The 17,142-nt window shown below is 41.1% G+C and overlaps 1 protein-coding gene across 1 annotated transcript; it reads right to left on the bottom strand.

Annotated features, from left to right (window-relative positions):
- Positions 1-1,148: 1,148 nt before the first annotated feature.
- On the bottom strand, positions 1,149-14,914 carry LOC101173821 (potassium/sodium hyperpolarization-activated cyclic nucleotide-gated channel 1). Its single transcript, XM_023950759.1, has 10 exons — positions 14,559-14,914; positions 13,426-13,612; positions 12,840-12,944; positions 12,572-12,709; positions 10,392-10,553; positions 10,037-10,130; positions 9,831-9,958; positions 9,576-9,722; positions 4,052-4,289; positions 1,149-1,692 (listed from the first exon to the last, which is right to left on the bottom strand). Exons 1-10 carry the CDS (start codon positions 14,741-14,743, stop codon positions 1,520-1,522), a joined length of 1,557 nt encoding a protein of 518 aa, XP_023806527.1. The 5' UTR covers positions 14,744-14,914; the 3' UTR covers positions 1,149-1,519.
- Positions 14,915-17,142: the final 2,228 nt, after the last annotated feature.

Genomic DNA, 17,142 nt, shown 5'->3' with positions numbered 1-17,142 from the left:
AAAGATTTAATGTAATCCATGGACACCAGTGAAGATCACAAATCATTGAAGAAAAAAGGTTCAGAGCTCTGTCTAGTGGGTCCAGATGACCCAACTCCCAACGTTAATGTGCCTAGGATAGCAAAAGGGTTAAAGAAAGAAAATGTTCACAGAAAATAAAGAGCGCTCTGTCTCCCGTGAACTTATTTTGCTAACTCTGATCCCATTTCAGTACATCACTGCACAAGATGGAGCTATGCCTATAGATGGCCGCCAGGTGTTGCTGTTCATTGTCACACTGGAACTTTCAAGCTTTGCACGATTTTCATCAGGTTTTTTTTTTTTTTACCTACGCCAGGATTTAGTTTCAATAATCCAGAGCTCCATCAGGTTCAGTTGATTGTTTCTTAGCCTGTTTTCAGCAGCTTACAAGAAAAATATTTCTCTCTACCTCTGTGTTGAGTCTTTTTTTTTTAAGTTTGTGATTTGTTGTGATCGATGTCATCTTTTACTTTTTGTACGGCTAAGTGCCTGTTCACAAGTCCATTTCTTGACTTTGGGCCCCTCTACAATCACAGTTCCTGTCAAAAAAAATTTTCTTCAGAAACTCTTCTTGCTCATCTTTGCTCATGGTACAGTTTTCTTTTGTGCTGCAGTGCAATGCTTGTGGTGTCTGTGAGGGATGTTAATGGGATTCAGAATGAGATGTTCATTTAGAGCAGGGGTCAGCAACGTTTATGCTAATTCCAAATTTTCTCCCTGTAAGAACTGTCATTACCAACTATAATGCAAACTCTAATACAAAGAAGTACAAAACATTTCCAATATATCTAAAATTTTATGTTAAGTTGTAATTTAAATCGCCCATTCATTAAAGGCTGACAGCATATATATTAGTGGGCGGAGTCCCAGTAACAGCGCTGCGGGATTGGAGCCTTTCCTTATGGGGCCTTGGAGGAAAAAAAGCTCATTGTGAGAAGAGATTGTCACTCAAACCGGATTTTTTTTTTTTTCAAATCCGAAAAAAACAGAAGATCGATGATGTGTGTATTGTTGTCTTTTCCAACTGTGACACGTGTGCCCCAGGTTGCCGACCCCTGATTTAAAGGCTTTTACAACAGCACCAAATGTGTTGACACAGACCTGTAGCAAACACAAAGTGGTACACATTTAAAACTGGTTGTATATTTTTTATTGACACTTCCTGTGAAAATTAAGCTTCAGAATTAAGGTAAATTCCAGACGTTTATTCAGAATAAATAAGGAATTGAATCTGAATTCTCTTTTGTCCAACTACAACTAATAGTCAACTAAAAGCCAGTTCCCACTGGTCCAGCTGCGGTGTGTCTCCGTTGCGTTGCGTAGATATGTTTATAGTTTTCTTTGGAAGAAAGAGCAAATAATGCCTAGATTAAAAATATACTTTTTAGTTTGGTGATGAAATATGCAGTTGGATATGCAAACTAGTCTCTGTTCATCAATGTAGTTGCTTAATAAATGCATGGCTTCTCTCCACATCTGCACTGCATAGGTCTAGGTTTTATAGCAGTCCAGCATCAGGGATGAGTAGGACACTTTTTTCCAAGTCTTTCCTGATTTCTGGGAAGCTCCCGAGTACATCCTGAAGATTGTTCCAGGACAGCGAGAAACACTGGCAGTCAGTCAGTGCCCTGACGGTGGCCAGATGTTTGCCTTTGGTGAGCACACATGTCTCTGCAGAAGGAAGCAGAAGGCTGTTGGTTAATGAGTGAGCAGACTCTAATGACAGAGATGAGCTTTGACAAGTAATCCCAAATTAATACCCAGACATCAGTCAGTTATTAGGCGAAGCCTGCTTAACTCCGGTTGTTTTGTGCCAAAAAGACGGACTAAAGACTAAGAAATAAACACATGGCGTTTATTTAAAAAGAACAGTTTTAATTAATCATTTTTGGTCACTAAAGGTATAATAACAGTGTTATCATTTAAATGTAAATGAAGGATTATTTTGCTGGACACGAGAATATCATCTTTTGAGTCTTAAAATGTATTTTTTTCCTTCTCTTTTCTGTTATCACAAAAATAAATCTGTTGTTGATCTGCTGAACATACATTCTCTTTTGCATACTTGTTTCTACAAATATCTTTCTGTTTTTAGCACTTCTTCTGCATTCAGCCATGAAAGCCCAAGAAGAAATAGCGATGCCAAACTACAGTGAGAAGTTGATCTAAAATATCTGGTGGTTCTTTTTCTAAGGCTGAATCTAATCCCCTTCATACAAGTCTATTCTTTTCTTTAAAAAAAACACAATAAGCAACTGTCAACTATTCATTTAGCCAATCTACTGTTACGATGAATAAAAAGAAAGATAAACAGAGAAATATTCATGCAACAAGAAGTACCTACTGCTTTGTTTGACCCTCCTGCCCCACATTAATAGTGTGAACAGCTCAGATTGACCCAAACCACTCTGATGTGTGGGGCTTAATCACATCTAAATATAACACACCAGAGGTTTTGCAATGCAGGTTCAGTTTGAACGTCAAACCTCATTTAATATGTTTTACGTGTTTCTGAGCTGACTAAAAGCACAATTTCACAAATGTTATAACAGACATGAGCTCTATCTCCATTTACTCCTGAAGAGCAGTGCGTTCCTTCCATATGGCATTTAGTGGAGTCAACCATGAACTCCTGCTGCTCTAGAAGGGAGTCCAAGGCGTCTGTCCACTTTGACATGGTCAAAATGAGGTTTAGTAATGAATCTAAAGTCTTAATCAGAATGACATCAAGTCAAAGACTGAAGGTTTTTGGAACTTAAAAGTTGTAACAGTTGGGCTGTGGATCGACAAACTCCAAGAAACCTGAATGACGCGTTGCAAAGTGAAGTAAAGAAAGAGCCAAAAGTCTAAATTCCTCCATGTGAGAGACTAATGGTTACACTGTAAACCCGAACAGTCCAATGAGCTCAAAAGTTTTATAATCATAGAACTCAAAAGTAGCAACCAAGTCAAGTCAGCTTAAATCCCATAAGCCGATTTACCTTTGACTTGTTATATCTTTGTTTGGACTAAAACATTTTGAGTAAATGAAACCTTGGTATCAAAACTTAAGCACAGAGACTTGATTATGTCATAAAGAAATGCCCTACATATTGAGGTACTTCTTCACGTCTCATGACACAGTGGGTGGTGCTCCTGACTCAGAACAGGAAAACGCTGGATCAAACCCCGGCTCGGGAACCTGTGACAGCACCCTATTCTGTGTGGAGTTTACATGCATTAGAGCTCTGGCTCACTCTCACCATATGTCTGGCAGGCCTGTGACCCAGAGAGGTATGAGGAAGAGGTAATAGTTTAAGTGTTAAATGACAACTCAATTTTTCCGATTAACTTGTAATTTTTAAGTAATATAACTCAAAAATGATTATGTAATCAGTTTCCTCATAAATTTTGAGTTGACTGATCTTGTTCGGGTTTACAGCGTATGAGATGCAGGTAAAAGCTGCTCAAAGTACAGTAGACTGATTGAACAGTACTGCATTATACTGAGGCTTACTTAGTACTGTTTGTCTTTGCATTATCTGTCATTTATGAAAACAGCGCCTTGGTCCAAATGGATATTTTGAGTCTTAAGGGAGTCTTTCAGCAGAGTTTAGGGAAGTAGAACTGTCAGACTTTGAAGCGCTGAGGTAGTGAGCCTATTTCAGCCGACGCTGTGGTGCAATTAAATTAAAACATTGCTTTGCAAAAGCATTGCCCTTTGGGACACCTGCTAAAAGCTACTTGGGCTGCTTCTAAACGCTGGTCATCCCACCAGACTATAAGTGAAAAGCTTAATGTTAGTTCTAGGCACTGTGCAGGGACATGGACTTAAGAAAAAAACGTTTTCAAAGAAAATCTGAAAATGTTGAACATGACATGAGGATTTCTCTGAATCCCTTTACTGATAAAGACCAAAATAAAAACACTGTTCTATAGTGGCACTGTTATTTGTTTATTCATTGCTACTTTGAGAGTTAAATTAAAGTAAATTAGAGAGCTGCAGTACTGGCAGACATTGGACAGAATAAAGTATCTGAATCCAACCCACCTCCAAAATAATCTCCATCACACAGCTCCCGCTCATAGGAATCAGTCTCCAGGAGAACTTGACCGTGATCGATGAAAAACATGCGATCACCTGGGACGTGCTGTCGAACGATGACATCTCCTTCCTGGAAAACCTCATACTCCAGTTTCAGAAGCATGGAGTTAATAAAGTTTTCCTCTCTATTCTGAAACATAGGCACTTTCCTTAACAGTCGGCTGCACATTACCATCAGGATTTGCTGAAAAACAAAGAGGAATAAAAGTCACTTTCGAAAAGTTTTGAATAAATATAAATACATTTCTGTTGGGTTTCCATAAACCCCCCAAAAATATTGAGATTGTTCAAATATCTCTATTTCTAAATATCTCTTAACGATCTGTATCTACACACTTTTGATATTGATGTGTAGACAGAAGCGGTTTTAGGCACAGGCAAGTCGGGCGGTGGTCCGGGCGGAAAATGAACAGGGGCGGCGCCGGCAGCTCAGCCCTTGTAAAAAAAGTATATTCACCACTATTGCTTTACTTCTGTCACAGAGTTTGTACCAGCCTGAAACCTGGCGGCGCCCCGCCCCGCAGCTGCGCTCCCTCCTGTCTTTGAGAAGTGGACGCAAATGTGTGTGAGAAGGAGAAGGGAGGGGGCGCGGGGTGAAGGGCGCCGGCTGAGAGGTGAGCATAGAGCGCGAAACGCATGCGCAAAACCTGGCCGGATCATCTTCAAGGGGGTGATGGTCGCGGGCCGCGCTTCAGCGCTCAATGAAAAAATAAAAACTGCACCGCCATGTAGCGAATTGGCGCCCCTGGGTGCAGCTGCAGGCGCTCCTGCTGGAAATGTGTGACGAAAAAGGGGCTACGGGGAATCAGTTCAACTGTGGGTCGCCTCCAAATGAACTGGCCAGGTGAGGGACAAGGGTGGGGGGGTGGAATCCACTTTATAAAACTTTTTTACAAGTCAGTCATACGGTGACATTCTATAACCTAAATTTTAATAAAGGGATAAATGCCAAAAACATCTGAAATATGGAGAAAAAAAGGTCAAAGCTGGTGCCCAATTTAGAAAGAAAAGAAAAGAAGAAGAGGAGAAAAGAGACGAAGAAAAGGGTTTGTCCTCTCAGTTGCATGTTTTCTAAATTCTAATGCCACCTGCCCTGCAGCAACAACGTTGTTGATGAAAACTTTATTTTGGTTGATGAGTAAACTGAAGTAGGCCCAAATGTTGCAAATAACATCATTTTTAAGATTTCCTTCTTTAACTTTTGCTCTGCCTTAACTTGTAACATTAGTTATGATTCGTGTCTCTGTCTGCTCTGCTGTAAAGTTTTTGTTGTATTTTGCTGTTGTTGTAAACTTAGTTCATAAATTTTAAATGAGCTGTGATGCTGGCATGCTGCTGCTGCTGCTGCTGAAGCTGCTGCTGCTGCCATAACATGCTAATGGAGCAAATAACTGCAGAATGGCCGTTACTTATTTGATTAATAATCATTTGTGGAAGCCTAAACGTTTTCACAATGTTTTTTTTTACCAGTTAACTGATGATTTAGGGGTCAAACTTGAGCCTGCATGAATGAAGTTTATTTTTTTATTTATTTACAAATGTTGGGGTATATTATTAGTCAATAGAATTTGCATAAATCTGTTGTTAGTTTTAAAGATGAATATTTACCATTTACTACAACTCTATGGTGACAATACAGTAATTTAATAGGTCACAACAAAAAATGTGCCAATCAAAGGATTGAGGACAGCAAACATGAGCTATTTTTTCTTTTCTGAAGTAGAGATGAAAATTTAAATTTCCAATTCATAAATGTTTTTTATAAGGCCTATATTGCAGATGAGGAACTGACGGAGCAATGCGCGGCACTAGACCACATCCTGCATTTTGAAGGGAACTGTGATTTGGACAGTAGAGAGCTTGTTCAGGAAATAAAGAACTTGCCTAACTTACCATCAACGACTCTAAGTCTCTTTGAGTTTATCACTTTCATATCTGATAACTATCTATCAGAAATCTATCCCAACTTTTGGACTGCTCTCAGGATTGCACTCACCTTGCCAGTCACTGTGGCTCAAGCAGAGAGGAGCTTTTCAAAACTCAAGTTGATCAAGTCATACCTGAGGTCACCAATGTCTCAGGAGCGACTCACTAACCTGCTGTTGTTAGGATCAATCGTTCATAGGGGAGCAGATTTCATATGATGACGTTATTGACGAGTTTGCATCAAGGAAGGTTAGATTTTAGTTAGTGTTTTCTGTTCTTAGTGCAATGGTGCTGCTGTTATATTTATTTGTGTGATAAAAGATTTGTGCTTTATAATATGTATTTTATATTATGTATTCAATATTGTGTTTGATTACATATGTTTCTTAATTTCAATGACAATAAAATATGTCAGTTGACATGGACAAAGTGACTCAATGGGGGGAGGGGGGGGGGGCGCCAGGGGAGGGTCTCGCCCGGGGAGTAATTCAGGGTAGAACCGCCACTGTGTGTAGAAATAGCGACTCGTCGCATTTTCGGGCAGACACTCTGCAGAATTACAGGTTACTCCACTAGGGCGGGTCAGTCAATTAACTCACCTGCTCAGCGTCCTATTTAAGTCAGGTGTACAATTGTTCGTTGTCTTTTACCTTCAGCGCTCATTCTTTGCCCCTCCCTCCTCCCCGGCTTTCACCTGTGGGCTCCGTTACGGGGGTTTTGTTACCCGAAAGTGTAAGGAAAAAAGAATTATCTCAAGGAATTGAACGGAGCCTTATGCCAAAACGAAGTCGTGCATCAAGTCGTGAATGCCAACCTAAAGATGTTGTGAAAACCTAAAGATGTTGTGAAATAAATATTCTTCTGCAAGAGTTGTCTGACTGAAACATTAAACCGCCTCATCTTATGTGCTCCAGTAAAACAACTCCATTAACCGCTGCTGTTTTCTAATATTTCTGAACAAATCTTTAAAGCCATACTACTGTAAAATGTAGTGTCTTGGCACAGCTTTGGAACTGAAAGCAATAATGTCCCAGATAAAGTACTTGTTAACTTCTTAGTTAAGGGGAATCATTTAAGCCCGGTATTTCAAAACTTCGGACCAGGATTAAAGTGATCCAGATTACCAAATTCCCTGTTTCGACTCCACGGATCAAAGATTTTGGCATTTCAAAACTTTTCTGGATCTGATCAAATTTGATCAAATTTGATAAAATTTGATCAGATGAGGATTTCCAGATCTGCTCCACCAACAGGAATAGAGTTGAGAACACGGGAAAAGGTGAAGCTTTCCTCAGACACAAGAAAGAGTCTTCAAACCTTTCGCAACCAGATAAGATATCTTAAGAGATAAGAGCTATCTTGCTCTAGGATAACAATTTTTGACCTCAGACATCAGAAGTTGGGGACACTGTTGTCATAAAGGGATGGACATGGTCAGCAACAATACTCAGGTAGGCGTGGTGTTGGAACCATGCTCAATTGGTACTAAGGGGGCCAAAGTGTGCCAAGAAAATATCCCCCACACCATGACACCACCAGCAGCATCCTGAACTGTAGATACAAGGCAGGATGGATCCATGCTTTCATGTTGTTGACACCAAATTCTGACCCTACCGTCCGAATGCGGCAGCAGAAATGGAGACTCGTCAAACCAGAGACGTTTTTTCAATCTTCTATTGTCCAGTGTTGCTCATATATTGATCCATTTGCTTAATTATTTTGGTTGAAACTCAACCAAAAGTGTACGCTCATGGGCAGGGTCAAACAGCAGAGCAGACCCACCAAGAATGGAAACTGAACAGTACTGGAAAAGTATATGGGAGAAAGAGACATCACATAACAGTAATGCCCAGTGGCTGGTCTCTCTGAGAAAAGAACATAGCAACCTCCCTGAATCCAGTAACTCTTACAGAGACATCCAAGAAAGAGTCTCAGGTATGAAGAACTGGACAGCACCAGATCCTGACGTGATACATGCCTACTGCACTACATGAGCGCCTGGCAGCACAAATGAACCAGCTGCTAACAGAGGGGCCACACACCGAATGACTAATGGAAGATCCCTCAGAGGGTGCAGTACCATCAAACTACCGGTCAATAACCTGCCTCCATACAACATATAAGCTCATGTCAGGCATCATTGCAAATTTCCAATATACAGTGATAGAATTCCAGAGGCAAATGGCAACCTGAGACAGGCAACAAGGAAATCTGCAACAGCCAAATACCTTCAACAAGTAAAGCAAGTCCTGATAATCCAGCTCAATGGCAAGAACAAGATAGCTACTAGGACACTATATCTACTCCAGAGTATTTTTTCAGATGCCAAGAAATTCAAAAAAAGAAGAACAAAATCACATACAGGTCGCACTGGAGTATAAGTCACACGTCTGGGAGAAATTTATAGGTAAAATTAGGGACCAATAACTGACATTTCATCTTGAAAGACAAATCACATTAACGGGTAACAGACTGAATATCTGCAAGCTTCACTACCGTAACCATATTTAGCTTCATGAAACATAGGAGGAATTGGATAACTGTATAGAAAATTTGTGAAATATAGGAAAAATTACTCAGCCATAGCATAAAGAGCATGCTCACACATCAACTAAACTCTTGTCATTTTAAATCTCTAAATCCACTCAATTCTTCATCAACTGTGTCTAAATACTCTTGGGGTTGCTAGTGGAAAATTCATACTTATTTAATATAAAAATTACATAAAAAGTCCCACCTAAGTAAAGGTCACACCATCAATGAAACTATGCAAACAAATGTTCGTTCATTCATCTTCTTAACCGTTTATTCCCTTTCGGGGTCACGGGGTTGCCGGAGCCTATCCCGGCCACTTGGGCGTAGGCAAGGGATGCCCTGGACTGGTCGCCAGTCTGTGGCAGGGTAGAATATCCTCAATCACACATCCATTCACTCTCACACTCACACCTATGGACAATTTAGAGTTGCCAATCAACCTATGTAGCATGTTTTTGGACGGTGGGAGGAAGCCGGAGATCCCGGAGAAAACCCACGCATGCACAGGGAGAACATGCAAACTCCACACAGAAAGGTCCCCCATTGATGTTCTGTTTTTCATGTCCCCCAGCCGGGACTTGAACTGGGGGCCTTCTTGCTGTGAGGCAAGAGCGCTAACCACTGCGCCACCGTGCAGCCTAAAACACATGTGATTTATATAAATACCAGGACTAAATGATCCGTCAATCTTTCAGTCAATTAAATACTTTGATAAATGAAGACAAAGGCCTGTCATTAGCAGTTGCACCTTTAAATGGATTTAATTCAGTGTAGTTTTATTTGCAGTAATCAAAGAGAAACTGGCAGAGTATGAGTGCTTTGAGGTAAAACCCGTTGATCTTTATCAGATGCTGATCCCTGCTACCTGATCCAACCTCTGCCTCTCCAACACAAACCATTTTCAAAGATCAAATTTTACCAGCCAGAGTCACAATGTTGCGGTTGAATTTTGGTTGCGGCAATTATCATGGAAAAGTTTTAGCATTCTGTGCAACAGAAAAAGGTTTACCTCTTTGAGTGATGAGGACACTGTGTCCATCACATCCTTCTCATCAAACCACTTCCCTCCGTAACGAGCCTGGTAATAGTTGCTGATGCGAAGCTGCAGCTCTGGTGGCAGCTTCATGAAGGTCATGTAGTGCTCCAAGCGGCTCATCTGCGGAAAGTAACACATCTTTCAAACCCTCCACAAATGCACGACGGCTGAAGTACACACTGGAATGTACAGCTAAGGAGTAATCTAAATGTGACGTTCACAACAGACCTTGCTTTTGTATTCCTTAGCTGCTGGGTCAAGGTTGGCAATCATTGCTGTGGCGTTGGCCACCAGAACCGTGTACATCATGCAGCCGGACACCATGCTGACCATGACAATCCACATCTCTACATAATCTGGAGAGCAAAACAAATCAGCAGCTTTGTGATTAAAAAAAAAGGCACAGGTTGTGCAACAGAGACGTTCAAGCTCACTTGTTGGAGCATCCATTGAGCCGTAAGAGAGAGCAATCATTTGGGAGAGGGCTCGGAAAACTCCCCAGGAGTATTTTACAATGACTGTTGAATTCTGGAAGAAAAATGATTCTCGGTAAACTGCAATTCCAAAAAACTGCAAGTCCTGAACCAAACAAATTACCAATTTTCCAAAGAAGCACAAAAAAACATATTTATTTATCGTAAGGAAACAACTGTGGTTTGGCGAAATCTTACTTTGAAAGGCAGATATTTGGTCTTATTCCTGCCAAAACTGAGAAATGATATGCGCAACAAGATACTTTATCTAAAACCCCATCAGTCGTACTCTCATCATTTACAGTTTGAGTTTTACCATCAGGTTCTCTTTGCGGACCCAGCAGTCAGCAGGAAACTCCTCCAGCATGGGCACAAAGTACTGGATGCAGCCGTTCCAGTGACACAGCAGGAAAATCATCATGAAGAGGGACAAGATGCGGAAGAACAGGCGGACCACCTCCAGGTTTGCATTGGACACCTGTTAGAGGACATTCAACACTTTTTGTAAACCTACAAACAATCTAAATGGCAGCATATTCTGTTTGTGTTCTGTGTTCCTTTGTGTTTTTTTCTTATTTCCCAGATTTTGTGGATTCTAATTGTTTTGGGAACTCGATGACTGCACTTTCCTAAAGCTAACCAGGTCTTCTGGAGCTTTTGAGGCCTGAAGCTGGTACATCCACCTGCATGAGCGGATGGCCTTCTCTCCACTAGCAGGCAGAACCAATACCTTACAGTACATCCCCATTTGATTAAACAGAGAAGCGTTAATACCCACTCCCTATGATCACACAATCAGTGGCTGCTTACTGTCCCATCACAGAATTTGGGGGAAAAAGCTTTTAAACATGGAGCCTGAAATAACTCAGAAATTAAATTGGGGACATACTGAACCACCATCAGTAAATGTTTTTAAGGTACGGCAACAAAGAATTCCACCAAATACTGTAATTGTTTCTTTTGATCACCGATATCACTAGTTTTATGATTCACTGTTTTATATTTCAGTATTTTAGCTTTTTGCAAATGTTATGTTTTAATGTTTATATTATCCTTATGTTTCAGTGTCTGTGATTTGTAAGCGGACTGTGGGTGCCTCTTTGCCAGGACTCTCTTGCAAAAGAGGTTTATAATGTCAATGGTTACTGTCAGGGTAAATAAGGGTTAAAAAAAAATTGCTGTGTCATAGTTGAATTGAGTGAAAAATGGAGGCAGTAATGCTGCTTCAGATGAACCAGACAGCAAAACAATTCTGTTTCTGCAAAATGCAAACACATGCAAGGCTCGGTTTGCTGAGCTGATGAGCTGAGAGAGTTGGAACGTTTACAGTTTTAATTTTGTTTATTACAAACCTGCCATTTTATTTCTGATTAAAGTTATTGATAAATTTACACAATTGCACGTGAGTCAGAAACAGGAGCATCCAGATGATTTGGTAGGCTGCAGTCAAGCCAACTGTTAAGTCAGATTATCTAAAGTTCTTTGTTTACAGTCTTAAATAATTCATGGATTCGCTCACACAGGAGACGGGCAAACATCTCAGACCACAGTTCCCAACGCAAATATTCAGACAAGTATTTGTTCTTTGTTATTAGAGTGGCAGGACTACTAGCAATGAACCGACAGACGGACACTATATGTCGGAGCCGATACCTGTTCAAAACAAACACTGTTAAATGTAGAGAATTCTGGAGCCACAAGACCAGCTTAAGTGTGAATGTGATCATAACAAACATGAGAGGCAAGCAGGAGAAACGCGGCAGAAATAAACACACCTCTTTTCTGTGGTTTTTCCTTGGAACCACGCATCTGTTCAGTGTAATATACTGGTTAGCATCTTGTTAGCTAACGCTAACAGCAACCAATACAACTACCGTACAAATCAGCAAAATGCAAAGATAGAAGCTTTGCATCGCACATAAAACTATGTATTTAAAGGTGGGCGACCTAAATAAAAAAAAGCACAATTGATGATAGAGGAAAGAAAAGAAGTAAGCCTTGCATTCATCCAAAAGACTGTGTTGTTGACAACAATTAAAATGCTGGTGCTTATTAAGCTAAATATCAGCTTAAAGTGTTTTATTTTTTTATTTAAGTGTCGTCTCAAGACCAAGATCTAAGTTTAGCATCATAACAAAAGCGATTGTGCAAAAGTTGCCCGACCCCTACACTGGCAGAAGTATTTCTGGAGGCCAATTTGAATATTAGGCTAAGCAGAACACACACGGCAGAACGGCCGTTAATTGAGCAACTGTGTGAGCAGATGTGGTGCTCAGATAAAAAAGAAGTTACAGTTTGTCAAGATCCTAAAGAAACAAGTATAGCAGAGTTGTTTCTTGTGTACGAAATGTGTGTATGTATATATATATATATATATATATATATATATATATATATATATATAGGTGAAATTTCCTATCAAACGTAAATTTGTCACACAAGCCCAGCAAGATTTTTTTATTTGAGATATTCCCCTTGTGAAATGTTTAAACTCACTTTCTCCACTTCATTGAAGAACCGGACCAGTCGAGACACTCGAGCCAGCCGGATCAAGCTGAGGATCCGCACAAACATCAGGATTCTCATCATCTTGTTGGTCTTGGACGGGCTGTCCTCATTTTGATAATGCAAGTCCTGAGAACGAAACCACATATGATTTTTACGTATCCGTCACATTTTTACGCCTGAAAAACATATCAAAGGAAGTAATTGCTCTGTTCATAAAATTAAAGTGTTTTTTTTGTTTGCTTGCTTCCATTTTTACCGCAAACAACAGAATGTATCCGATGGGAAAAGCTGCTATGACGTCTGGGATGAACCACGTCCTTAGGTAATTGACTCGTATTTGCTTGATGTCCAGAATAGCTTCCTGACGAAGAAAAAAAGTTGGTAGATACATATGCAAGAAAAAGCCCCACAGATGCACGATATTACACTTGATCTGAGCCAGTGACTCAGGCCATCAGCATTCAAGGCGATGACCTTCAGCCTTCATATAAGCACATCGCCTTAGCAATCTGTTAGAGGAAAAAGAAGCATGCGGTTTTTTCCAATGATGCGCACGCGATCTACATTACAGAAGGTTGTGAACTGATAACAGATTAGTCTGGATAATACTTAATTGGAAATGTCATATACAAATTTGACAGAAACATTTAAATCTCAGTTATAAAATGAAACAGCAGGTGCTGATGTTGTCCGTGTCCCAGACGGAGCTCAGTGGGTGGTTAATCTAACCTTTCGTGTATTGAGTAGATTACAGACGCAGCATAGACAGATTTTACGAGCTGGTCCAAGCAGGGATTATCATCTCCTAAATTGTGCCTAAAAATAGGCATTGCCGCTCTCACCTCTGCGTCCTCTGTTATGATACCCATTCGAAAGTTCAGGACCACATCGATGAGAAACAGAGTGTCTGAGAACACGTTAAAACTTTCCCACGCAAGTCCACTGCTGCCGTCAAGAAATGCGATCTCCATCGGAATACCGATCAGGTTCAGAAAGGTGATGGCCATCATGCCCATGATGTAGTAACTCCTGCAAGAGGAAGATCAGGAGGTCAGCGGGAAAGAGCTCTGACGACTCCCCCCCAAGTGTTGTTCAACCATGCATGATCTCAGTGGATGGTCTGCATTCATCTGCCACACAGGAAGCTCACTGACCATCTACATCAGCATGTGGGACAGCGGATTGATGCCACCCAAACGCTGATAATGTAACTGCGCATCGTCTCAGCCAGGCTTCAATTGCCCGGCTCAAGCGACTCTGCTCTCTGATCCCAGCTGTTTCATCACCGCTCTGTTTTCAACCCATATGCTCACCTTACAGACCCATCGGTTGTTACCCAAACACCTGAGGAAACTCATATTGGCTCCCTCCCCTGCTGCCTCTGAAATTAATCCTCAGTTATATCGTTAATATCCATTCAAAAAAATGAAAGTGTCACAACTGAGACGGATTTCTAACCATCAACTTTTCTGTCCCACTTTATACGTAACAGCGATATTCTCCTATTTGTGTTCCCTTGGGGATTTCTGGGGTTTGCAGTCGCTTAAGTGTTGCATAATGCCTCGAAGCATTATGTCAACTCAGTTTATTCAACTCGTATCAGACAAACTCAACAAAATACACTTAAATGTCTAAACAAGGGAGTACAAGAAAGACCAGCAGGGTAGACCTCTTCTTTGGCTCTTCATTTGCATTAGTAAAGGAGAAATAAACTATCACTCCATCATTCCAAGCAGAGTTCCTAACAGATGTGGAAGAACATTAGAGAGAGGCAATGTTTTTTTTTAAAGATACTTCTAAGAAAACTGGTGTTACCAACTATAAATAACTTAATTTCAATGACAATCTTCCAAGAACTGACAGAAATGATGGAAAGTTGCTGAACTCCATGAGAATCCACGCATGAAAAAACAATTGGAAACACGGTGAGTGTGATGAACGAGGCTGGCCTGAATCTATCAGAGGAAGCAAATACCTCATGGGGCTGAAAGGGTGAATGACAAAGACTCCGCTCTCCAGCTGACGGACACACTCCTTTTCCACGGCCACCTCGCTGCCGTACACGTACAGCGACTGCCTGTTCAGCTGGGGCAGAAGCAGGACTCTCCATCCACATGTGCCTCTGTTGCATCCTTCTCTGGGACCTTTCAGCTTTTCCATGGTGAAACTCCTCTCATCAGCTGAACGAAGAGGCCATCCTCCCCTGTGATGCTTCTGCTGATCCTCCTTCTCTTCGGGACGAGTGACGTCTAACTCAGCCTACATGCACTCCCGCTGCTGATTTCATTTTGCCTCAATCCTCCCAGCCATGGGACTGAAATGGAGCTGCGTGGAGCGAGCCTGCCTTCCTGCTTGATCGCACCCTCCCTCACTCTATTCCTGCCCCCACCCCACCCCATCCCGTCCCTGCACTCATTGCTTTTTCCAGCTCATCAACTATTCAGTATCTGGGTCTCATCGCTGCATGAATCAAGTCGTGTCAAGAGGCCAAAGTCCAGTTCTCATCATACTTTGGACATGGGTGGGGGTATGTGCACACGAGGGGGGGCACATTTATACTGTTGTGCGAGTCAGTCATCTGGCCAAGGGTACAGGGACCTCTCCAGTCTGTAGCAGGGATGTAATTAAAGCCGAGCTGTTTGTTACCTCAGGTATTGTTCCAGGCTTGAGCCAAAGACCTGGATGTTTGTTCGCACATTTCAAAGAACAGAAAGAAAAACACAACAGAGAGAAGAGATGAAATGAAATGTCAGAAAAGCACATGACTCGTTCTTGGTAGGTTTATTGCATGTAGGTAAGATTTATTGCATTTATGATCAATGAAATGATAAATAAACATCATATTATGATGAATTTATAGGTATTTTACTGCATAAAGACATGGTTAATCTTGTTATTAATCTCTGGCACAATAGATGCATCATAAACACCTTTTTTTTGCACATTTAAAAGAAAAGTCTTAAAAGAAAATCATGCTGAGATTAAAAAACAAATCCTGACATTTTTTGGAAGGACTGAAAAACTGTTCCAGGTGCACACTGGCTGCACAACAGAGTGCATCCGAAAATAGAATGAACCCCTCAGAGCTACGGATAGGGTGTTTTAAAAAAGACTTATTGGACGTCAGACTGCTTGTAGATTTTTCCCTCTGTGTCCTGTAAATCCTAAGCTTTAAATCCATCCGTCTACATTTTTCAAATATTGTATAATCTTGTTTTGGTAAGCAGAGTTACCCAAGTTTTGAGCTGCGCGGACTGATCAAAGCACGGCTGATACGTTTAAAACAGGACGAAAAAATTAGAAAAGTAGATACGCTTTAAGCTGTGAGGCTATAACGATTTGAAAGTTAACAATTTACACACTAACTTTAAAGTTATTAGATAAATAAAATGACTGCTAAATCTACAAGGGGGGGGGGGGGGTATTTGTCAGTGTTTCTGCAAGTTGTCCCACTTAGAAAAATCCTAGAAACACTTCAACTGTGAGAGACAGAATGGTAAACAAAATAACCAATGTAACTTTTTGAATTTTAAAGAATTTATTTGTATAATGGAGCAGAATTTATTTACTGATACTTGTAATGTAACCCTGGTTGTCAAAGACAAAGGTCAAAGGTTTCCTGTTTTTCTTCCAAAAGGTTTACAATCACTGCTGTTTTGGTCTATTCTTCCATGCAGATCTTCTCAAGAGCTGTGATGCTTTTAGGGGCTGTTGCTGGACAATACAGACTTTAAAATTCCTCAACAGATTTTCAATTGAGGTCCAGAAATTGGCTAAAAGAGTCCAGAGCCTTGAAATGCTTTCATCCACTCCTTGGTTGCCCAGGCGATGTATTTGGGATCTTTGTCATGTCAATACTTTTTTTTTTCGTACTGTCCAGCAAATGAACACTCAGATTGATTATGATGAAAATGTTTTACTTTTACAATCATGGTTGCTTGTCATTCTGGGTTAATATTGGTAATAGATGTGAACTTAATTGAGTTTTAGCCGCTCAGACAGGATGCGGGGGGGGATAATAAATCAAGGTCATGGGTTGAGTGTCATACGTAACTCACATTACGTGCATCGATGCTCATGCTCACTTGTACACGCACCATCACGCGGCACCCAAACAACTCTTTATGAGTCTTAAGTGTATCTACTAATTCACAGTATCTATAGAAGACTTCCTGCCACACATCAGTCCGACCAGCCCCTCCTCATGCACACAGACATGATTACGGACGCATGGGATTACACGTCCAACTAAAAATAAAATACAGCATCCACCAGAAGGAATGAACATCTAAATTGAATGACTGTGTGTTTCCTGATATGTAGGTAGCCCCCCAACGCAAAGGGAGCAGAGAGCGCACAGAGCAGGGCCCCAACCATGCAGGGACCTGCCCCTCCCCCTAGATGTTCGAGGCCCAGACGAGAGAGCCGTGACGCAGGGGGCTGACACCAAGTTTCGGCAGGGGACCCCGACAGGGCACAGAGGGAAAGGACAGGGCTTCAGTTGCTGTAAGCAACGATGGAAAATGTTACGGGTAGCCTGGTGCCCCGGGCCACACCCC

This window comes from Oryzias latipes, chromosome 21 (genome assembly GCF_002234675.1).
Source record: "Oryzias latipes chromosome 21, ASM223467v1".
Lineage (NCBI taxonomy): Eukaryota > Metazoa > Chordata > Actinopteri > Beloniformes > Adrianichthyidae > Oryzias > Oryzias latipes.
The sequence above is the reverse complement of the archived record's forward strand: the minus strand, read 5'-3'. Positions and strand labels throughout refer to the sequence as shown.